Below are 25,497 nucleotides of genomic sequence, written 5' to 3'. Positions count from 1 at the left end.
TAATTCATTTAGTTTATATAATGTAGGTACTACAACAGATCCTCTAGCACACTATGCTATTTGTTTCTATTTGAAATACAAATATGTAGCTTAAGCCTGTAAAATGTTTTGGCATTACATTTATAGCTACAATTAATAGGTTCCATAGAATCAATTACTTGTAAAATTAGTCATCTAGGTAGATCACCTTTTATTCCTTGCCATTTTACAGAATAGAAAATAAAACCTTTGAATGTTAGAGTAGGTGATGAACCACCACCATATATACCATATAGTAGACTTGGGCTGAAGGAAAGGGGAAATACTCGTTTTACTTTCAGGGCTCCATTCCTGCCGAAACAATACCTCTTTGGGGTGATACACACTTTGGGCGATATCTGTGATCCTATAGGACTTCAGTGAAGTTGTTGCTATGTTAAATTTAGGAGCTGGACCAAATGAGGTTCCTTTCAATGTAAATTACTCTACGACGCTATAAAAGCACAGAATGGTGGATGAAGTCCAAAGCTTCCATGCTTTTTTTTGCCACATATTTTAAATCACATGTTCTAATAAGTGTTTATTTCTAATGGGGAAATAAAAAAAAAATCAAAATAGTTTCTTACTCATACTAAAAATCTCCTTAGCAATACCTATTATAAATCCATAAGGAAAAAAAATATAGCATTTTATCACTCATCAGCCAGGCAGAGAGAATTCCCTAACTAATGGATAAATCTCTTCTGACTAATTTCAACAGTGCTGTCTTATGTTGACAGACCTGTACTCTCAGCTTTGTCAATGACGTGACTGTGGAAGGCCATGAGGAGTAGTTTGACCTAAACAAATGAATAGTTTAATAATAATGCTTAATTAGTTTAAATTGGAAATCCATGAACTCTCTGATTTTAGTGGGAAGTTTGACTGGAATAATAAATGGCGACATCATTTTTTCCCAGTTTGGGGATATTTTCCAAATATATATTAGTTATTATTTTTACATTATTTTTATTTAAAGTTATCTCAATTCTTCTACTTAAAAATATAAGTAGATTTCTTAAATGTAATAATATCATCCATCAGGAATAATTATTGAGATATAAAGGGATAGTTAATGAAGTGAAAATATTTGTCCTCGAGCTTTCAGTCTCATTACACCCGAGAATTCTGTTCTTCTTTCTGCTACAGCTGCAGGTCCAGTCATGTTCTTCTTTCTTCAATGGCTGGATTTCTACAGCTGACCTACTTTCTCTGTTTTTAGTCTGAGTCCTGAAGCTATAGCAGGACCAGCTGGTAATATGAATCATTTGAAGACACTCAAAACATGCTGTTGAGCATGACTGAAAACACTGATTCAGACACCTCCTAGCTTCCATTGGTAGTAGGGGTGTGAGAAAAGAGGGCAAGGCCTGACAGCAAGTGAAAGTAAGGAAAGCATTAGAAAGACATTAAAAGCGTTGTTTACTGGTTAAAAAAGAGGTAGTATGTGCCTAGCACCATATAGCAGTGAGTGGTACTGCTTGGGACAGAGCATAGACAGATTAATTATACTCCCACAGGCTAGTTTCATGATGTCCCAAGTGCAAATTAAAGTGTACTTCCCCCAGCAATAGTAGTGGTGGGAAGATGCAGGGGAAACATAGTGTTTTCCACAGTGGCAATGTTTTCTATTAATTATTAGTTTGGGCAGGCACAAGTCCTGATCCTAGAGAACAGTAAGGCGGATTAAAAATTTTAAATGGGTAGAATGGAATTTCTTGCTTGTATATAGGAAGTATAATGCTCACTGGAAGTAATTTTAAGTGCCTATGCTAATATGTGCACCATACTATATTGTCATATTTTCAGTTCATAGATGTTAAACACCATGTTTAATTACTATGTTATGAACAGACATCTTGAATATCCATGTACCAGACCTTAAAATCTTCTCATACTAACTTCTGCACCAACTTGAGCTACTGTATCTTTAATGACATTAAGCCTGACATTAATTACTTTAAATAAGGCAAAATTCATTATATCCATAGGAATATTTCAATGGTTAATTGCCTAACTAATAAAAATATACGTTGCATTTCTAGTCTGAAGTTATCTAACTTCATCCACTACTTTTTATTCTATCTTTTGCTAAAGTCATAAATCTCCTCCTTATCTGGGTATTTTACAAAGAGATACAGTTAGCAGATCAGGATCAAATCAGTAGGTAAAGTTTACACCAACATGGAAGGTTATGGGATTGACAATTACCCATAAGCCTTCATGACAAAGTGATTGTCTTTTCCTTGCCACATTAAATTGCCACTTAAGCAATTTACTGTGCATATAAAATTTGTAATATTTAATATTCAGGTTTTTTGCTAATCATTCTCATTAAAAAAACAACAGCTAATGTGTTTTTTAGCGAGATGCTATCAAAGTTTTAGATAGGCCTTATATCTGATATAAACATCCCAAATTTTCAGATTTGCTTCAGCAAAGTTCCAGAAATTTGATGGAGGCAAGGAAGTGGCATTTTCTATTTGACTTTACAACCTTTCATCAAAGCCTGTTTTCTTTTTGGTTGAAGTCTTTCACTTTCCACACGCATAGAGCATCACATTTTCTTCAGAAGCTCAACAATTTGTAGTTGACTTATAAATTTGCTAATTGGCTTATAACCTGGGGTGCCAAAGATCAGTGATTGCAGCAGGGAGCTCACACAAGGATCCCTTTTAATTACAGCAATAGGGTTTCAGCTCAGGTGCATCTGCTAATTAGATCTATGGCAATATGTCCAAGGCAGACAGATGGACCTTGAAGGTGTAAGTCAGACATCTTCTTGTGGCTGGAGCTAGAAATATCTACCATCTCCAGTTGTTGACTACGGCCCCTAAGAGAAACATTTCTAGAGCTTTCATGTCATAGCAGAATACATAAGGTCTTTGTCCATTACAGTGCACTAAAGAAGTGATCGGAACTAATCTATCTGACTTTGCACTGGAAGAGACTGAGAGAGCCCAGCTGGGCCACTGAGGGTCTCAGCTGTGGTAACTGATATAGTGGTAACAAACAGCTGGGGACAGTAACTTCTCAAATATACCCAACTCTGTCAGCAAAAGTCTTCTGATATGTTTTCAGACTGCTTAGTGCTCTATAGATTATAATCAACATTTTAAAATCAATATGGAAAGCAGTAGGCAACCAATTTAGGCCAGAAATCATAAAGCCAACTCCATCTTTGATATACTGTAAAAGTTGTCTTAAATAGAATGCAATAGTCCTAATCTGAAAGAGAGAAGGTATTTTAATGCTGCCAATTTACTTATTAACATAGGAATTCATTACAAAACTTTTAAATTGTAACAGAAATTCCCAATTAATATTTACAGAATAGTAGGTTTAAAGATAATTCGATAGAATACGCATGATATTCTATACTTGTATGAAATACACATGTGAATATATACATGTGTATATGTGCACAGCCTTTTATGAGGAAGTATTGTTTTTTTAAAAGTGTTCTGACTACAGTGGGATTTATTTGTATGGGATAAATTCAGTCTTGTAGTAACATTGCATAGGTCCATGCAGTTGATAAATCCTTGGGCCCTCCAGGAAAATATGAAATAGGGCGAAGGCCAAGGAGCCTAAGTAAGTGTAACAATGTGTGCAATAACACATGAATTCATATAAGCAGATGAAGCCTTTTGCTTATATGTTAGTGATAAATGTAAAATATATAGGATGATAGTGTAGCATTTCTGCATGGATTGGTCGTTGATTATTCTGCATGCATTGTTTCTGTGTATGCATGCATTATTTCAGATTCTTTCATTTTGTCTTACCCTCATCCCTTCAAATCGCGACAAGGCTCTTAGAGGTCTCAAAGCTCTTAGTGTCCTAAGGGATTTAATCGCACCAAGTTCTGAGTAGCCCAAGGCATTAGCTGTTAAGCTAACCAAAGAGACCTACACAAAAACAGAAAGGCAATATTGCTCATTCATCTTGTATATCCTTTTGATACATATGGTGGGAATGATGTGTGCCCTGAACTTCTCAAGAAGATTCAAGGCTGGACCTCTTTCTCCCGGAATCCCTCTGTAATGCAGAAAGATCTTTCAAGTCAGACAAAGTAGAATAAAAGTATATTCTAGGTACCTGTTGATGAAATCATGTTGGTAGAATGGTATAAAAATGCCTTCTAAATTCACATAAACCAGTCAACATTTGGTGGTATTTAAAGAAAAATGAAGTCACATGCAAAAAGAAAACTCCCCAAAGCTGGGTGAATTGGAATGGTCAATTTAGGCCAGGACTTCCCATGATATCTTCAGAACTTGATGAGAATGTAAAAGCTCTCAAAAACCACATCCAGACCTGGACTTTGGTCAAATGTAACTTTCTAGTGTCCAGAAAATCTTATTCAACAGCCATAGCTACCAGTGCTGTTCAGATTTAACCAGACTAATCAAGACTGATAACCAACTGTTTGTTAGACAATGGTAGAAGCTTCATTGTTAGGCATATCCACACTTCATTACATTCCCTGTGACTCCTTTAACCACTTCATCAATTCTGGCTTGCATAATGCTGGTCCGGTCTGCAGGCAGATGCGTAAATAAACTAGAATAGCTGTAAAATAAATAATACAATTATCTTCCATCAATAATCCTTAGAAATATATTTATAGTAAACCATTGGGAAGGAGTGGCCCTAGTAAAGAAAAAAAAACCCAAAACATCTTCTGTCTCCCTCCATTTAATGCCCTTCCCTTCCATCCTTCATGTTCTCTCTTAATTCTTTCATTTCTAAATTAATCTTTTTGCTTCGTTATCTTAATCCTCTGACTAAAGATTTTTAAAAAATGCTTCAGAGATTAATTTTTTCCATGAAAAAAATTGCACCGGAGTAAGGTTGCCATGAAAAACTAATAGTTATTTATAAAGTTCACAGAAGTAACTAAACCACAGATTATCAAATAAGAATTAAATATTTCTTGATAAATACAATAAGCATATAATGACAGTGTAAAGTATTGTCCATGGGGTCTCTGTAAAGCTCTACTGGTCATGGTAATTTACACATCTGATGATTGAGTCAATAAATTTTTTACAAGGGTACAGACTCAACCACAAAATACTAAGTGTGCATACAGTCATGTTTTATCACAGGATCTGCAATGCCGGTATGGATTTAAAAGTTATAATGTTTTCCAAGGTCTGTATAGTAAAGACTTCATGGTGTATCATATCATTGTAGTTTTAGGGAGATACATCGTGATTCTGCTGCTTTTCATAATGAGCGAACAAGTGACTCAAGACACATTCTTACCTTGCATTCCATGGGAATTACATATGTGGAACTGAGAGATGCCCTATTAGCACACACAGATGTAGTCAGGCTATTGGGGATGGAAGGGAAATTAATGTCTGCTATATGGTTAAAGATCTGTAGACTTCCATTTACGCTACCCAGTACTGTGCATACATTGTTGAGCAAGTAGACTTGAAATTATAATGCACTTCTCACTAGGTCTCCTTCAGACAATGTGTATCTGCTCCTTGGTGGTGCAGCCTTTTGGAAATCATTTGAGAACCCGTTCTAAGGGAGCTCATCTACAGTTCTCCAAGTGTCTCTTTAAGGTCGCCCATGTGATGCAGTGAAAAGTGCAGGAGTACTGAATAGTACAATGGAACTGAGAGTTCCTAGCAGTATTTTCCTTTCATACTACACAGAGTAAGTGACAGGACACTTACACTAATTGATTAGAATGTTGGAAACCTTTACAGAAATTGCTTTGAAATATTGAAATTACATATACAGTAAAAACTGAAGAGGATGAACAGCATCCTTGCCACACAGCGAAAAAAAAATAGGAAAAAGCATCATTTAAATAAAACATTACAACTTCATAAAAATAGAGAATATCAACAAAAGATCTCTAGACTAATAAGTATATCTAAATATTTTTTCCTTTCTGAACAGAATTAAAAACCATACCACAACAATAGCTTTAAAATAGAGTTTCCATTGAATAGAACAGAAAGCTTACCCTGCAAATATAATATTCTGATTTTTAGAGCCTGTCATACAGGACATGGAAAAGAATACATACATCAACAATCAGGAAGTCCAGCCAGCACCACGCATTAGTGAAATAGGTTTGAAAGCCATAAGCCACCCATTTTAAAAGCATTTCCAGAATGAAGATATAAGTAAAAACTTTGTCAGCATATTCCAGCATGGTCTTGATAGTTTTACGTTGCTCTATGTATATATCTTCAAATGCCTGTGAAAAAGATTTTTGAAGATATAATTAAATGTCTTGCAGTGTGGTATATAGTAGCCAAGAAAGAATCTGAATTGGAGAGATATATGTGATGATAGGCATATATCCTTCCCTCAAGCACAACTTTTGCTTTCACTCCATACTGTAGTCTTTTCATAAAGCTGGGTCCAAACACAATATTCAGCTTTCAGCTGAGCTGAACAGTGATCCACAAAACTTACTGTAATACCATTCTCCAAATCTCATTTTCATTCAATTGCGTGGATTTTTATCAAAAACTTTTTATCAAAATTATACAAGGGATTTAATAATGACTCTGTGATACAGGATTTTTGAGGAACTAATAATTGAAACCAAACTATACACACTAACCCACAAAGCAATCCTGAACAGAGATTAATAACTCTCTTTTCAAAAGAAAATGTCTACATTGACAGTGAATCACTGTGCATTGACCCGAGTGTAGCAAGTACACTATATTTTGCTCCTGCTATGAGGAGCTAATTACTTCAGTACTCAGCCTGCCTGATTTAACATCAGTCTGGCAAAATAGCTGACAGAATCTCGTTGGCACCTTACATCTCAGTTTGACAACTCAAGTTGCTGTTGATAAGTTCCTAGCTCATCTGTGGTTTATTTTAAACGTGTATAAGACAAAAAAAAAGCTATTATCATCAATACGAAGACATGTGAATACCAGCCTGATATAACTAATTTATTATTTCCATTAACACTACATTTTGAACTTGCCAAACGATTTGTTTCATAGCCTGTGAGCAAACTCTTATGTATCCTACAATACATGCCAAATACTTGTTGATATATGTCGACATTAGAACATTTATGAATTGGATATTAAATTCTAATGTTACCTGCAGCTATATAATTAACTGTAATTCTAAATGCTTGCTGCTTAAAATAGACATAATAGTTCCACATTGAATTTACCAGAGCACCACTGCTGAGAAGAATCATGAAGACAATGAAGGTCTCAAACCAGTTGTGTTCAACAATCTTATAGCAGGTTTTCCTAAGATTCCACCAGATTTTCCCTTTCCCATCTTCCACACTGACTTGACAGCATTTGAATCTCCGCACACAGCCTAAGTGCAATAATAAATTTTGAGATGTCAGAATAAGGTAAATATTTATTAGGAATCACAATGAACAGCAGTCATTTGGCCTATTTCAGTACTACTGCAATAGATGCTTGTAATTAAGTATCTCCTGTTTGAGGATTTTTGTTTCAATATTTGAAGTTAAAGCTTTGTAACTCTGATAATACCTTCCAAGGAGAAAGAGAGAGCACAAGAACAGTACATCTATGGCAGTACCTCTGACGGAGTTACTAATACAAACAGAAAATACAACTATAATCACAAAGCTGCTTCTTGATTTTGAAGAAAAATAGAATCCAGCCCAAATCCACACATTTAGGTCTAATCACCTTGCATATATTTTGCTTCACCTACCTTCTGTAAAACAAGCCTCTGGCTCCAGAGCTTCTTCAGGTTCTGCTTCTGGCTGTTCCCCTTCTGGAGGTAGTCCGATATCAACTGTGCTGCCTTCTGATGAACTGGATGCATTTAATTTCTGTGAATGAAACCCCACATAATTATTTTTTTTCAATTTTATTTATTTTGAATAGAAGTTCATGTTTGAAATGCATACCAAAATATTTTGCATGTATTCCGTGCTCCGACATTAAAATAATTTCTTATCTACATTCTATAATGCCAAATTGCTCTACTACAGGTGAGGTCACAAGATTAGAAACTACATCATGTGCATCTTCCCTATTGAAAATATTTTGATATTTTCATACAAGGAATTGCTGAAATTATTAGACTACTATTCTGAGCCACACGTAAGAATTCTGAAATGAAATTTCAGTAAGTTAGGAATGGGTGCCTTTCACACTTTGTACTGTTTAATTATTCCAATCACGTGGCTGAATTTTACACTTCAGATAGCATGTGTTAATACAAATAATTTTCCAACGTCATGACCAAACCAACAGCAAGCTGCACAGATGTATTTTCATGTCTCAATTAAATGTTATTCTATCAAGTCTGTAAAATCTAAAAAGTTTGAATATAAACTTTTTGTTATCATTGACATGAAAACACATGTTATGAGTTGTATAGGATACTTTAAATCTCTTTATTTCCAAAAGAGCAGCACATTACTTTAAGAGCAGTAGCTGATATTTTGCATTCTCACTTGCCGATGCATTTTCTGAATTTATTGTGCATTTTGAAACTACTTATTACTTTGGTACAGTACACATACATGTCCAATCACTATAAAAGCCAAAAAAAATCTTTATTTTTGAAGGACTAAAGTAAAAACAAATGCTTTTAGAACAATACTGTCATAAAACAATACTGCAGCAATGAATCATACTGATAATACAATCCAAATCTTCAAAATTACTCTTTCACACCATCACATTATGATGGCGATAGACAAATATGAGTACTATAATAAGTAAAAGTAGTTTGATCACGGCATTCTATGACTCTTCTAATGTTATCACTATGTGGAGTATAACATCAGTAAAATGGCTGCATTGATAAGTAGCTAATTTTATAAAGGGAATGATGTAAGCAGATTTAGAATACAATCTATAGGGAATTAATATTAGACAGAGAGATGGTCCACGGTAGCATTAAAGATATATCTTTGCTGACACTTAAAACTTAAGTTAGAGGCATTATTCCTTTAAAACATGTTTGAGAAGCTCCAAATTCTATACTTTTTTTTGTAAAGGAAATGTAAACAATATTAGTATGTGAATACAGAAACTACCATAAGACTTCAGTGGAATTTTACATTGCAGACAATATTAAGTATGTTCTTCAAACAAAAAGAAGATTAATCCCTTTCTCCCCCACTCTGATTTGATTGAATCACACTGACAATATATGGTGTTGTGATTTTGACATAGGCTTAACTTTGATTTCTGTGTACCATGGTATGCTATAGCCCACATTTTAGAGGAAGACCAAACAAAAGGAAACATTTATTGTAGGGTACATTATACATGTAATTTCAGTGATACCTGCACACCCATTTCCTTTATGTTTCTTTGAAAATCCCAGCTTACATATTCATGTCTCATGTTTGTGCATGAGCTTTAGCATCTATGAGGTTCGCTCCAATGTAAAAAGGTATCGATGCACACTTTTCTGCAGATTATTATTTACAAAATTCCCATTGCAACATATTCAAATTATAGATAATGCATGGCAGTTTCGTCATTGTGGAATACTGCCTCTAAAATGGAGAAACTGGAAAGTGTGAGATAAATACTGTAGTCCTCAAGTAAGGACCATAGAATTTAAACATCAGTGGAAGTCAATCATCAGTTTGAGGAAAGGCCAGAAATACCATTAACGCAAGGTACATTCCGAAGAAATTTACATATGGTATTAAAAAATTAACGTTTATCAATACGATACAGTAAATAATTTTTAAACTGAGAAGTGACTATCTGTTTGTATTATGTAGAGTTTTCTTAAAATGTTGCTTGCATCATTCCAATCTGGACAGCATTTCTAGCAGAATGCTGTAGTAGTAGCAGAGCAGACAAAAACTATGAACTGGTTAAACTATAAGTTTGAAAGACCTACTTTCTTTTACAGGAAAATGAAGAGTTCAGTAACTCAGATATTATGCAGTTAGTTTAATCAGCGCACGTTAATTTTAAGAAGGGGTAATGAATTCCTATTACTGAAATTGTGTAAGACTAACAGTTAACTCAAGATGGAAGATTAGAGATATCCCACTATAAGGAGAGATCAAAAAGATCAGGTAGAAAAGGTAGAAAATGATACTGCAGAACATCAGGAACATCAGAAAGCCATCTTTATTTATGTGGGGCAGTATGTATGGTGAGTTGTATCTTACAAGTCTCTTCTCACTGAAAATCTGGTATGCTTCTTTTAAAGAGCTGTAATAATAACCACAGGAGTTAAGCTAAACAGAAAAATCCTAAATTGAATCAACAGCAGCTGATACTTGAAAGACAACAATTAAATGCCTTATCCCACTGAGAATTCAGTTACTCTTCTGTTGTTGATGTAACAGAGTATTTCCTTAGCATGCTGTTCTATTATACCTGAATTTAGCTCCAACCTGATGAGTATATGAAGAAGCATATTATAAAAATTATTCAATAAATTCAATCTGTAGTAATTCAGTATCATTTGGGGAAGAAAAAATTAAAAATTTTCAACAGAAATAATTACTTCTTTTTTTGTTTGTTTCTTTGTTATTTTTAACATTGAATTTATTGTATGGCATTTTATACAATATTTACAAAATTTAGTATGCATTACAAACAGCTAGGAAGGTTTTATGATACGCCGTCTTAAGATTTTGCCAAATCAATGAAGTTCAGTATGCTAGGAAAACTTTTCAGTAACAATCACGTATTTCCACAGCAAACTTCTGCTCTGGTATAAAGCAACTGACCCAGGGATGTTGTACTGATTTCTATGTATTCAACACAAAATCACCTGGGAATGGACCATGTTATTGCTGATTATGTTTTGTCCATATGCTTTAATACATAGGAAGACTTTTTCTCCCACTTACTGTGACTTGCCAGTGTTCACACATATAGAATCCAGCTGGATAGCTGGATAACTAGACTATCCCTAATTGCAGACCCTGATATGTTAGGTATGTAGCATATGTCCCAGTTGTTTACCTTAACATACCTCAAAGTTGCCTTTGTACCTGATAAATTCTTCTCTGCTCACCAGCATTACAAAAACTGGATTTAAGCAATGCTATATACTTAACATGTATACAGATTTAAAAAAACAATGAACCTGTAGAAACAAGATAATCATCAAATCCAAACGTTATCTTTGATATGACAGTAAGTCCTTTTTAAGCCTTTTTTATACCATGGTTCTAGGTTTCAAAAGTATTCAGTCACCCAGATTATAAGAGATTTATCAGGGTCAAGTATCAGACACTCTTCGAGAGTTATGATGCTAGATTTTCTGTAAATAGTATGCTAAGGAAATTATTCTCAGAGAAATCTGCTTTTCAAAACCTCAGAACGTACATACTCCATCTCCTTTTCACAGAAGACAGTAAGGGGACAAAACTACTTACATGGTTCTAACGCAGCAGTATACCAATTATGGAGATTTATATAACTTCTATTTAACATCTACCAACAGCATTGCCAGTCATGCTTTAGTCAGCAATACAGTACAGTATGAGATACAGATTTTAGTTTATCTTTCAAGATAGAAACTGAAAGTGGAAAGCAGCTTGCCTATGAGAGCAGCATTGCAAAAAGCAGCAGCCAAGATTAGGTCAGGAAGTTTTTGACATAATTACTTTCTGAACCTCGACAACATCTCATAGATTCATACAATTCTGCTTCACTTACAACCAGGCCACTTTGAGCTTCTATTTCTTTCTTTCTTTGTTTCCAAGGTCATTATCTGAGAGTAGATGAACAGCTCTTAGTTTAACATTTTTAACAAAGCCTGAAATTTCATGATTGGCCAGGATGCCACTAACAGCTGTTGAAATCATAATTTAAGGGACTGAAGGAGCAAAGAGCTGAACAGACATAAGCAGGAAGATGGCGCCAAGAGAAACCACCATTTTGGTTTTGCTTTTAATTTCCTTTCCTCCCAAATACCTGTGAAAATGTTAAATAATGGAAATTATATTGTTTTCATTTTCTCAGTGCTGTGTGGCTCTCAGTATGAAAATGAAATGTTCTGTGATGTAAATGGCAATATTACATCCAAATTTATCCAGTCTTTTTCAGTACAGCTATATCACCTATAAAATCGACCAAGTGGCAAATATCATTGTAGTTCCACTGGTATAATTAAGTGGAATCTGGATGTCACTCTTTCTAGTGGTTATACAGTCAGGCATAATAACTATCAGTTCAAAAAAACAGGTCATTGTAACTCAAAGCAAAACAATTCTGTGATGATTATTGTTTGCAAATACTGCAGAAAAACAGGATCCCTAAATTATAGTCCACTGTGTACTTTATTGCTATTCATAATTCCTTTGATCTACTTATTTACGAGCATTTGATAAATGAAAATATTTGCAAGAATGTTGGATGAAAGCAAAAACATAGTAAGTAGCAGTGGAAATATTTGCAAAACCACTCCCACTGGAAGCCACTTTAAAAGGCTTTTTAATTCACACAAGCAATAGTGAAAGGATATTTCTGAAGCAGAGCAAGGGACTGCTGTTTGTAAAGATTAATTAAGCAAACTCCAATTAACTCTAATATTAACAACTTAATATCATTCGCTATGAATCACAATATGCCAATATGATGTGACCAATTCACAAACAATCGAAAGCCTAAATTATTCAGAGTATCAAAGGATTTTGAATAATGAGTATTTTTTAAATCAAAACATGACTTATCAGATAAATTATTCCTCACAAAATATAAGACAAAAAGCTATGCAATAAGTGTATTTTAACTCCAGGGATTTACCAAACTGAAAGCAGCATCATACAACTACAGTGTTGTAAATATTATGGTAATGTTTAGCAGGTGGGATGTAAATCATACTGAAGCTGGGGACCTTTTGGTCCAAAATCAGGAGCTTATTTACTAGACTGCCGAACTTTATTTATTACTGATAAGATAAGTTTAAGTTTCTCAGGGCAGACAATTTTAGATGTTTGGGGAGGTAGTCAATATGTGAGCATAAATCAAAGAGCTATGGTAAGACTGAATTGGGCCAGATCTTGCTATCAGTTTTCTCTTTGCACCTCTACACTTGTAAGTGTGGGCGTAAGTAAGAGCAGAACTGATCTCTGAATGTTTGACCAGCCAAATACCAGTTTTGTATGAGCTTTTTTAACCAAATGATGGTCACATGCTTTGACTGTGGAAATTAAATGAATTTCATGCTTAATGTTGCTTCAAGTACTGCATATTAATCTCCAAAATAACTAAATGCTTATACAAGTACTGAAGAAAAGAATTTCTAAGAAAAAAATTGTGAAAAATAAACGTGACTATCATGAGTTTGCAAGTTACCTCCATTTTAAGCTAAAATACAATAGTATGAAAGTTTTCGAAAACAGCTAGCAGCCTTTCATTATCAACACAATTTACAGATGGACTTACATAAGCTTCTGATGAGAAACATAGCTTACATGTTACATATTCTGTCTTCCTTCAAAAGGAAAGAAAACCCTTCAGAAATAGAATCCTGAAAACTTTGCCATCAAGACTGGGAAAGGTACATAGCATGCACTGCAAAATACTATTAAAATATCATGGAAAGTATAGCATCTGAATGACAGAAATACTGGGGCTGCCGGTCTCGCCTGACCATGCTGTGATGCGAGTCCCGTGACTCAGCAGAGAGCAGCTGTGCATGTTTGTACTTTATTGCAATGAATGGGACAGGATCATAGCCGAAGAGCATGCAGGCCAGTCAATATCCGTTAAAAAGTGATTATATACTATATACATATAGATGTATAACTTGCTTAGGTAACCTGTGTAAAATTGGTGACACGATGCTCTGCCTCGCTAAAAGGCACCAGAGCTGCCCGCTTGACTGATCCAGCTTGGTTCTACTCCTGTGAGAAGTAAGAATGGTAGGAAATGAAGTTCAGGACACAGCACCTCTGCTTTTTTGCGCTGAATACTGCTTAAAGTAAAATATACATTATTAAGGTGTCTGCAACAGCATTAGGAGATCCCATATTTTTCAAGGCATTTAAAAATATCTTGTAACTTGGTATATCTTGGTGTAATTACTAGCCTAGAAGTTACACTTACCATAAAAATCTAATTATTACACAGCTATACATGCACTACAAAATTTTCCATATAAACCATCCCCGTAGTACTTAAGGACCTAAAAAGGAAAAATTATTTTTATAGCTTCTATGCTGGATAGCAGTAATGCAGCTCAGGTCCACGGAGCTTTACACATAGGACAACAGACTCAGCACAGTGGCCCCATATTTTTTAATAGCCCTATTTCTATGGTAAAGTTTTATTTAGGATTTGTTCTCTAATTCCCTTATTACATTGTATTCCCCCACTACTATTCTTATGGACACAATGTTCTCATAATTAATTCTGGTTTAGGTTTCAGGCAATTTTCTAGAAAATCCCTTGTAAATTCACACCTACTGGCATGTACAATATTATATGTATTGTTTCTAGAAAGGCATAACCTAGTTAATATTTCCATCAAAATACTGGAAAAGATGTATGTTATAATAAAGAATTCACCAAACATTAATATACTTAATTAAAACTTGCTACTAAATTATAATTATTTTGTAGAAAATCAGTTTATTACCCTATACCATAGCATGTGTATGCATGTGAATACATAGAGAAAAGCAAAAGCACACAGACACACTCATTAGCATCTGGCTATCTTGTGCAAGTGGTCTCACAGCACATGGATGCCTAAGCTGCCTTTCATTTGGGATACTGCTAACTGAATATGGTTTGGTGGCAGTTTCTAACTTCAGCTCTTTTCATTTGTGGTATAAGCAATGAAGTGACTGGCAGATCAACACTTGGCAACAGCAGAATCATATAAATGGGATAATATGAGAGGGCAGAAATGCGAGGCACATTATGGCACGACAAAAAAGAGGAAGCCTTGAACAAAAAACCATTTGTAGTCATTTTTTTAATTAAAAAAATGTGTTCTTTTGCTATGGATCATTTTCATGGCAAGAGTGTTGGTCCTGTGACTAATAAGCCATCACTCTTCTATATCAAAAGCCACAGTGGATAAGAATTATCTAGTGAAAACTAGGAACTAGGATTAAGATTAAAAAATGCACTTTTGTGATTAAAATCTATTTGAAATTTAGGCACTTAAATAACAAATATGCTCACAATGTCTTTGCTTAACTGCTGTGTCACTCTTGAAGGTGCATGAAATTTGTAAATGTTTCCCTTCAATTTTTCACCTTCAACTTCTGCAAGAGTAAGAAATTTTGGTCCTGAACATGCTCAGAAAAGTTTCAGGCTTGACCAGTCAAAACTGCCTGGCACTAGCTCATTCCTGACTGAATATGAATTTCTTTGTCTTATCACCTGATCAGTTTGCGGTTCCTGAAGCATGATTAACACACACATTTACAGGATTAAGTGCCTCTAAGAATGGAATGAGGACGCTGTTTTCTTTTAAATATTGTCTCTGGGGAAGAAACACTTTCTTTTATGGTGGAAGCTTAATAACTGGAGCTCACATCTCAAATGTGTGATAATCTGCTTTAAAATTTTCCCTATAGGAATTAAAACCAATATTTTTGTCACCTTGTAGAATAACCCAGCTGGGGTCCTTCCATTGGGAAAAGGAAAGATTTGGCTAATGAAGACAGTCATACCATTCCGTTATACAAAGAAATACCACCATTGTCATTGTGGTCATACTCAGTCCCACTAACCACCAGCCTATAGGTTTGAATAAGGTACATCCTCCGTCTCTTCTACTGACATAATGCTCTTATGCAGTAAATGGTTAAAGATTGAGTGGACTACAAAAAGAAGCAGAAGGAAGAATGTTGGTGATCAGGGAATTCATATGGGAAATTCAGGTTTCAGTCCCTATTTCAAGGCAGTTTCTGCATTTTAGCCACTGACTATTGACTGTTAAGAAATTATAAACAGATTTTGTAGCAGGGAAAGATTTCTTTCTCAAAACAGATGCCCTAATCATTAGGCACTACCAAAAGTCACGTTCCTTCTTACTACTACTGTTCAGTGAATCACAAATTATTTTCTGCACAATTGTAGCTTCAGCATAAGAAATGGAAAATACTCCACTAGTACAGAACAGTCCTGTGATTACATTTTTAAAAACAGACTTCAGCAGCTAATTAATCTAATCAGCTAATTAATCTAATAATCACTAATGAAAATGTTTAAATTACCTATTTCTCAGTTATTTTATTGACATATAGTATTTAAATTAGTAGAATGCAATTACATTTCCAAATTACTTTTTGCAGAGAAGTTGCCAACTAAAAATAATCAGAGCTATAATCTATTTTGATAAAACTTCAGTCAATATGTACATAACTTCACAACCTTTAAAAAAGAACAAGCACAGGAAAAGTATATAGGACAATTTAAAACATGGTTTACTACTACCATGAGTAGTGGTAGTATCAGAATCAGTAACATTATCAGAATTAATCTGATATGGGTGGTAGCTCAAAATAAGAAGCGAAGAGAGTTTTCCTGAGTGCATACTTCTGATTGTACTGGGACTTCACAGTCAACATCTCAGACTGTATCTGTGTCAGAAGATTTCTTTTGGTGTCATTCATACAGTAATATCATCTGAAGCATCATTCCCAGTTACAATATATCTGCAGAATAAACTAACAGTATCTTCTTCACAGTTTCCAATTGAGGAATTTAGAATGTTTTATGAAAAATGATATGTTTAGGTCGACAGCACCCTTCAAACTGAGAGAAATACTATGCTAACTTTACAGACAAATACAGAATGACAGATAGGTATTTGTTACTCCACCAAGATCGCAATAAATATTTTGTGATGAAGAAATCCAAAGTATTCTGTTTCCTAGTACTGAACTTTAACTTAAGACACTTTATTCCCAAACTTTCAGTACATCCTCTGGCTATCATTAATTGCTAAGCAGGAAAAAGGCTGAAAGTGATAGATGGACTTTAACATGATTAGCAGGAAAAAAAGAACAAACCCAGAAGGACCAGGCCTGTACCAAGAAACTATGTGATTTACAAAAAGACAGAAAAATAGCCTGTGCCATTACTGTCACATGCAATCATTATGGATGATTTCACGATGATCTCACTGACAGGTGGAATTTAACCAGATTAGCAGTAGAATTTGCTGCTCCTTTGGCAGCAGTAAATTTTGAAACAGTTAACAATGGGACAATAGAACAATGAAACAGCAGAAGAATGGAAGGACAGAACAATGCACTAGCCCTGTGTGGTGTAAAGGTGCCTGAAGAAGATTCCTTTTCTTATCCTATGTACAAAGATAGAATAGAATCAACCAAAATCCTACATTCAGACCACGAAACTTTCATATAATTGCCCCCTTCTTTACAGAGAAAAATTAAAGGTTAAACTACAACAACTTCTGCTTTATTCTACACCCAAGTCATGGTTTTGGAGAGTAAGATAAATACTCATACAAACAATCTGCAAAAAAGAAATATTTTTAAAAGAACAATAAAGACATTTCTGATAAGAAACAAGAAAGTATGACTAAATGCGTGATGCAGTCTGTACAAAAAAGGATCTCAGGGTGAGAGTTACTAGAATCTTACCCATATTTATACCCTCAGATTCAAGCTCGAGGAAATCACTTATGAAAACTTTTATGTTAGTTTATGTCTACATTGTAGCATGCAGTACAGTTCAAAAATACCCATGCTAATTCTGAATGAACTAGCATCAGAACTAAGCATAGCATAGACTTACTCCACCTGAGGAGGTGTGCCTCCACCATGTACAATTGTGCAGGACAGAGCACTGGGTTAACACAATAATAATGGCTTCGGCATCCACTGTAACTCACTAAGTGCTAGCTCGGATTTGTCCATTTGGCACCACATTGTGCCAGAAAGAGGTACATTTTATTATGGTCACAGTAGGTAACAGATTCAAGTATCTTAAAGCTTTAAAAATGACAATGGGTAGCCGTATGAAAAGCTCTTTTATTGAGATATAAAGCTTCATAACTTTTTTACCATAAGGCCATTACTTCACTTCTTCAGTGGTTCTGCTACTATCAGACGGATTATTAGTGATTTATATGGAATCATTTAGTGATGCTGGTCCAGTATTCAAATGTACTTATGATGTATCTAAATGTATTTTGACTACATCAAAAAGGTCAAAAGCATCAGAATGAACTGTTAATTTGACAGGAGGCACTCCAGAAAGCAGACAAAAGAGTAAATAAACTGCACTGATGAAATAAGCATGGAGAAACTTGCACAAACCCCCCACATTTTGTAAGACTTTTGGTATCCAGGGTTATTAAATTGGTTCATTTTCTTGTTAATGATTTAACTAAATAAAACAGAAAAAAAGTATTACTTTTCTAAAAAATTGTCTTATGCATCTTGATTATTACTGTAAATGCAATACTATACTACTACCTCATTCAAAACCCACAACCTTACATCAATTGACCTTAAATACCATTATAAATTTGTATACACTGTTATACAGAAATTAAATAGAGATTTGAATTCAACACTAGTAACCTTAGGAAAAAAAGAAAAGCATCAGGGTATTTTAAATATAGAAATAGTCTTACCTCTTTGCTTTCTTCCAGGTCTGACTCGCTGCTGAACTCCTCTGTATTTAAATTTTCAAAATCTGATTCCCCGACAGCAATTGGCACTGTCACAGTGAGACTTGGATTGTTTATGAATGACATGTAATCACTTTCATCAACAACATATTTTTCCACGCTGCTGCCTATGCCACTGGTAGTTCCATTCCCGTCTTTAAGATAGGCAAGGTTTTTACCTATTTCTACTATTGTGTGGTTGGAAATACAGCTGTCTTTTTTGTTGTTTAGGTCTTCAAGAGGTTTGATTTCATCTAAAACTTTCTGCTTTCTAACAAAGGCTTTTTGGATGAATTCACGCACTTTTCTCTTCACATAATCTATGCCTTTCTGAATCCTTGCCACAGCAATCTGTAGATTGTTCATTTCATTATCATCGTCTGTAGCAGCAAGGTTGTCTGAACTAAATGAGCTCAGCAGCAAGGCCAAAAAGAGGTTGAGTACCTAAAAGACAGTAAGGAGAAAATATACTGGATCTCTTATTTTTAAGTCATAAAAGTAATTCCATTATGGGTTGTTCAATATGACATAAACTTTATTTCACAGCTAGCTCTTTATTTCAACCCACCTTCCTGCTATTCTTTCCAGTCCATAATCCCTGTCCCCCATATTTCATTATAACTTGCCAAAAACATTTTTAGCTTGTTTAACTTGACTAATATAGGTGAAAATCAGAGCTGTTCCTTGACCTTCTCCTCCACACTGGACGTAGTGCAGGTCTGCTCCTCTGACATAAGGAGGCAGAATACAACGTGATGTAATAATTTATGCAAGCTACATTCGCTGTAGTGTTCATAGGCGAGGGGAATGGCAGACTCCAGTCTTCTACAGTTCAACACACAATAGTTTCAGTGTCTCTAATTCAGAATATAATGAACTTATATATTTGCCAAGAATATATCAGTCTATTTTTGTTTTGGGCAGGAAAACTAGCTAAGAGATAAAGAGTCCACAGATGTGATACACCTCAATTTTAGGAAACTATTTCAAACTTTCTTGCATGACATTTTACAAACATACAAGAAAAATTTGGACTACATATAATTATGACAGACTATGTGCAAAACTGATTAAAGATCATATTTAAATTATATTTGTCAATTCTTCCTGTTCAAACTTGCAGAATATTTTAGAATACCACAGGAGTCTCACATTAGTCCAGTTAAACTTGGTATTTATGCCTGTGGATAAGCATATTTATAAAATTCGTGGATGATACCAAAAAGAGAAGGGATGCTAGCAGTCAACAAGAAAGAACTACAATTAGGCATAACCATAACCATGGTAAATTGGTGAAATGATTCAAAATCAATATGGCATTTAATTCTGAAGTACTACTGTGGAAATGTTGGTTATGAAAAATGAAAAGTACATATACAGAAGGTGTGAAAACTGGCAAGGTGGAAGCACTGCAGAAAAGGGCATATAGGCTGCATCAGGAAAGCAATGCTGGTACAGAAATTTCATGTGTCATTTGGGGATGTATCATGAGGAACGCTGGGTGTAAGACATGGAAGTATAATTATTCCACATTGTTTAGTACTTGTGTCTCTATCCAAAATGCTGCTTGGGAGGAATTCAGAGGCCAGTAGCAAAAGGGATAAGTAATTTAGAAATCATCACCTATAAGAAAAAATTGAACAGCTAGGCTTATTTGGTTTCAGAAAGAAAAGACTGAAAGTGGAAACAGTAAGCCTTTAAGTAATATAAATGTTGTCGTGAAGACCAACTGTTTTGCATCACTATTGAGACCAGTCAGTTTAATTGGCTGTAAAAGGTGATTTAAGTTAGACTTTTTTTAAAAGGCATTTTTGACAATAAGCATAATTCAGCACTGATCTTACTAAAGAGGTTATAAACTTACTGAAGATTTAAAAGAAAAGGTAGACAAACATTTTTCATAAATGATCAGGGTATATTTGAACCTGGTTTAGAGAAAAGGCAAATGAATTACATGATCTCCTAAAGTCCTTCTCCAGTCTTCATCTCTGATTTCTAAATCATTAAAAATAGGAAATACGTTCTAATAGTTTTTAAAAATCCCCACTGATTACGTACCACTAGGTTTCCAATCACCATGACCATCATGAAGACCGTAAGGCACATAGTTTGGCCTGCAACCTCCATGCAGTCCCACATCGTTTCTATCCATTCTCCACACAGCACTCGGAACACAATCAAGAAAGAGTGGAAAAAGTCATGCATGTGCCAGCGTGGAAGTTCACAGTCGCTAGAGATCTTGCAGACACATTCCTTGTAGCTTTTCCCAAACAGCTGCATCCCAACCACAGCGAAAATGAAGACAATGATGGCCAGGACCAGAGTCAGATTACCCAAAGCCCCCACTGAGTTGCCTATAATCTTAATCAGCATATTTAGAGTTGGCCAAGATTTTGCCAATTTGAAAACTCGAAGCTGCAAAACAGAAGAATAGTACACAGTTACTCATTTTACTAATTGTAATGAAATTATTACTATACCTTTCATATTTCAGTTACCCTGCGTCTAAATCATGTCTTATGTAACCTTTAAAAACTTTAGTTACAAAATTTATGTTTCCAGTTCTTTGTACAATACTAGACATCAGCAGTCTTAAGTCCTGATTCAAGTCATAAGAAGTCAAAAATATTGTCTCTATGCTCATTTCAATTACATTGCAATTATCACAAAGTCTCCAGTTCAGACTTTGCCTCTTTTGGTGACTTTAGATATCTATAAAAAGTTGTACTTGTTAGACAAGTTGGACAAAACAGTCTTTCTCCTTTAGTTAACTCTAAGAGAATATTACTAAAAATAAACCAGCACATATGAAATGTGATCAGTTTAACAGGATTGTAAGTGTACAGACACTTCCAGATCTCATTCATCTTAACTGGCAGAGAGATGGAAGAAATGGCTTTCCTAGAAAGAGAAACAAGCTAGAGTTGTTAATGACAGGCATACAAGTTACTCGCAAGTATCTTTAACAATATGTTTTCTGTCATTTAAAATAAGCGTAACATGTCTTACAAAATTTGTTGTACAACATTGAGAAAAACAGACAAAGGAAAGTGTTATATTAAAGTACAACTTGAAACAGACAAAAATGAAATTGTTTGGAAAGATACAGCATGTGTTCAGACAATTGAAAAAGGCGAATACTAAAAGGAATCTAAATCTAAATATTATTTCATCGGATGAGACATAAATAAAATATATAGATGAAAAGTTAAAACCAGAATTCTATTACTGAGGTAGAAGTCAATCCAGACAGATATTAGACTTTAGGCAAAATGCAATACAACGCTATACAGAGAACCAGCAAATGGATGAATTTAAACCCCCTCTTTTTTTAAAGGAGGTTTATTTAACTTTTATTTAAAGTTAAATATTTTTTGCTTTATTTAAGGCAAAAGTTGAGCTTGATGACTAGGAACTCTAGTTTCATGTCTCTTATTGTGTAGGTCTTTTCAGAAGAGGATTTGAACATCAACTTGTATGCTAGCCGTCTTCAGCAAGACCAAGGTTTTTCAGGTTCCTATTCATGACAGAGATATCTATCCCTGCTGAGAAGGACTTGGGGGTACTGGTGGATGAAAAGCTAGACATGAGCCAGCAACGTGCGCTCGCAGCCCAGGCGGCCAATCGTATCCTGGGCTGCATCAAAAGCAGCGATTCTCCCCCTCTACTCTGCTCTGGTGAGACCCCACCTGGAGTACTGTGTCCAGTTCTGGAGCCCTCAGCATAAGAAAGACACGGACCTGTTGGAGCGGGTCCAAAGGAGGGTCACGAAAATGATCACTGGGATAGAACACCTCTCCTATGAAGAAAGGCTGAGAGAGTTGGGGTTGTTCAGCCTAGAGAAGAGAAGGCTTCGGGGAGACCTCATTGCAGCCTATCAGTACTTAAAGGGGGCTTATAAAAAAGATGGCGGCAGACTTTTTAGCAGGGCCTGTTGCGACAAGGCAAGGGGGAATGGCTTTAAACTAAAGGGGGGTAGATTTAGACTAGATAGAAGGAAGACATTTTTTACCCTGAGGGTGGTGAAACACTGGCCCAGGTTTCCCAGAGAGGTGGTGGATGCCCCATCCCTGGAAACATTCAAGGTCAGGTTGGACGGGGCTCTGAGCAACCTGATCTAGTTGAAGATGTCCCTGCCCATGGCAGGGGGGTTGGACTAGATGGCCTTTAGAGGACCCTTCCAATCCAAACTATTCTATGATCTAATAACAGACAGATACTGTAGTGACTTCCAAACAGAAAAGCTGTTAGACAGCGGATGGACCCTTGCAGAGGATGGTAAGGAGAAGGCTGGAAGTGATGAAAAATCCCTATCCAAAGAAAAATCTTAACACTACTCTCTTCTAAAACTAACCATGTAAGCAAACTGGTAATGGAAGCCTATCAGCTAAAACTGCCAATAAACTTTTATTAACTAATCCATTATTTACTAAGTGATTTACTAATCTTCAGTCACAGGTAGAAAAGGCCTGTGGCTCTTGCATTTTTTATTCCCTCATCTAGGGAGAAAAAGACTCTAAGAGATATTACTATTAAAAAAGTTAATCCTTAAAGCACACTCACTGCAAGAACAGAATTGATGTTGACAATGTCTTGAAGAAGAAATAGATGTTACTAAGATAATATGTAAACCAAACTTGACATAATAGATACATGCCATCTAGTGGGTATGCAATTTAGTATTTTGTAAGTTCTTACGAAAAGATCTTCTGTCTTAGCCAAATATGTAATGTACAAATGAAAAATGCACAACATACATGCACAAATACAAAACATAACATAGAAACATATTTTATTTAGTATATTTACCAATCGGAATGATCGAAGGACAGATAATCCTTCTACATTTGCAAGGCCAAGCTCCATTAAACTAAGACTCACAATAAAACCATCAAAAATATTCCAGCCCTCTTGGAAATAATAATAAGGATCCATGGCAATTATCTTGAGAAACATTTCTGCTGTGAAAATTCCAGTAAACACCTGCAAGGAAAATACAGTTTCTTACTCCAGTTTGATGAGAAAATATTAAAAAAATAAAACTAATGGTATCAACTTTTGGTAAGTTATATCTTCAGCGAGCAATCCATAATAAATCTGAATAGCTTCTCTATATTGCCATACATTGGGGTTAGGGATTAAATTCAGATCTGAAGCTTACATATGCATCACAATGTTTGGTTTCCAAAGAAAAAGAGGTAAATGGGAAAAATATGGTTTTATCTAGCCGCTAATATGCATGTATAAATACCAACACACAGAATCGCTTCTGATTTTAATGCTCAGTTTTTCCTCCTTAGATCTCATCTTTGCCCTTGGGATATCTTTTTGCTTCCAGGGATAAAGATAAGATTATGAGAGGGACAATTATTTTATGAAGAAAAAAAATTATACTGAAAGTTGAGCAGAACTATTCTTCTTCAGGATGACCTGTGGAAGGCACTGTCATGCTATTTCACCATTTCCCGTGGAGTTGCAGTATATCTGCCATGCTTATTGGGTCTTTCCCCTCTACAATTCCTTGAACACCCAGGACCTGAGGAGGTGCTGGTGAGGAGCAAAACAGGTGTTGGAATGGAACTGAAAGTTCTTATGATTTGTAAGTATCCACCCAAGAAAAAATATTAGATAAATTCCTTTAACCAGCTTCAATGACAGAAGCTGAAGGTTTTAAAAATCAAAATGCATGTTGACCCAATAAATCTTACTATCTTTTGCTCCATAAAGCAAGAGTGGCGAAACCCACACATGTCAACAAAGAGGGATTCAGTACAGCTTAAATTTCAATTCAACCATCCCAAGCCTATAAATATCCAGTCAACATTTTCTTTTAAACATATTCACATAGGTCATGGAAGAATTATTTAAGAAAAATGCATTTGACATACATGGTACATCATGAAAGACTTACAAGGTTTCCTACTGAAAGCACACCACTAAACTGTTCTGTCATTGGATAGTGCTCCATGGCCATGAACAGGGTGTTGAGGACAATGCAGATAGTAATGGCCAGATCAACAAATGGGTCCATCACAATCAAATTTACAATATGTTTGACTTTCAGCCAGGGAGTACAGCAGTCCCATATCAAGCAAGTGTTAGCAAATTTATACCAGCATGGTGGGCATTTCTGTCTGGATTCTTCCAGTTCTAGAGAGAAAAATGAAAATAACATTTTAAACATACTTCTCTATTGCAGTATCACCTGGGTATTTCCTTGAGGCCTAAATGCTGTTTTCCAAGGTACTGTTGATAAACTGTGTTGATATTGTAGACCTTTTGAAACCAAGGCTACTGTCAGTCAAAAGAAATTACAATTTAAAATAATCTGTCCCACTATGTTTTAAATTTGTTGTAAAAAGAATACTAAATATTCAATAGATAAAATAACCATTGACAAGCAAATGCTACATAGGATGCAAGATAGAAATTTGTCTCGGAAATCTGGCACACAGGCTGGGTGATGAGTGGATCGAGAGCAGCCCTGCCGAGAAAGACTTGCGGGTATTGGTGGATGAAAAACTGAGTATGAGCTGGCAATGTGCGCTCGCAGCCCAGAAAGCCAATCGTATCCTGGGCTGCATCAAAAGAAGCGTGGCCAGCAGGTTGAGGGAGGTGATTCTCACCCTCTACTATGCTTTGGTGAGACCCCACCTGGAGTACTGCATCCAGCTCTGGGGTCACCAGCATAAGACAGACATGGACCTGTAAGAGCGGATCCAGAGGAGAGCCACGAAGATGATCAGGGGGCTGGAGCACCTCCCATATGAGGACAAGCTGAGACAGTTGGGGTTGTTTAGCCTAGAGAAAGGAAGGCTCTGGGGATACCTTATAGCAGCCTTCCAGTACTTAAAGGGGGCCTACAGGAAAGATGGGGAGGGA

At 35.5% G+C, this 25,497-nt stretch overlaps 1 protein-coding gene across 3 annotated transcripts in view; it reads right to left on the bottom strand.

Moving 5' to 3' along the window:
• SCN2A (sodium channel, voltage-gated, type II, alpha subunit) overlaps positions 1-25,497 on the bottom strand; it is a 56,169-nt gene that overhangs the window by 8,079 nt on the left and 22,593 nt on the right. For all 3 annotated transcript variants that reach the window (XM_009325396.1, XM_009325397.1, XM_009325398.1), the window contains exons 13-20: positions 24,527-24,765; positions 23,425-23,598; positions 20,674-21,030; positions 18,580-19,059; positions 7,723-7,843; positions 7,199-7,353; positions 6,077-6,250; positions 3,807-3,929 (exon numbers count right to left, since the gene is read on the bottom strand). In XM_009325396.1, coding sequence (XP_009323671.1) covers positions 3,807-3,929; positions 6,077-6,250; positions 7,199-7,353; positions 7,723-7,843; positions 18,580-19,059; positions 20,674-21,030; positions 23,425-23,598; positions 24,527-24,765 — 1,823 coding nt within the window. The remainder of the gene's footprint in view (positions 1-3,806; positions 3,930-6,076; positions 6,251-7,198; positions 7,354-7,722; positions 7,844-18,579; positions 19,060-20,673; positions 21,031-23,424; positions 23,599-24,526; positions 24,766-25,497) is intronic.

Source organism: Pygoscelis adeliae, unplaced genomic scaffold (genome assembly GCF_000699105.1).
Source record: "Pygoscelis adeliae isolate BGI_AS28 unplaced genomic scaffold, ASM69910v1 Scaffold106, whole genome shotgun sequence".
Taxonomy (NCBI): domain Eukaryota; kingdom Metazoa; phylum Chordata; class Aves; order Sphenisciformes; family Spheniscidae; genus Pygoscelis; species Pygoscelis adeliae.
Note: the sequence above shows the minus strand (reverse complement) of the source record. Positions and strands in the feature narration are given on the sequence as shown.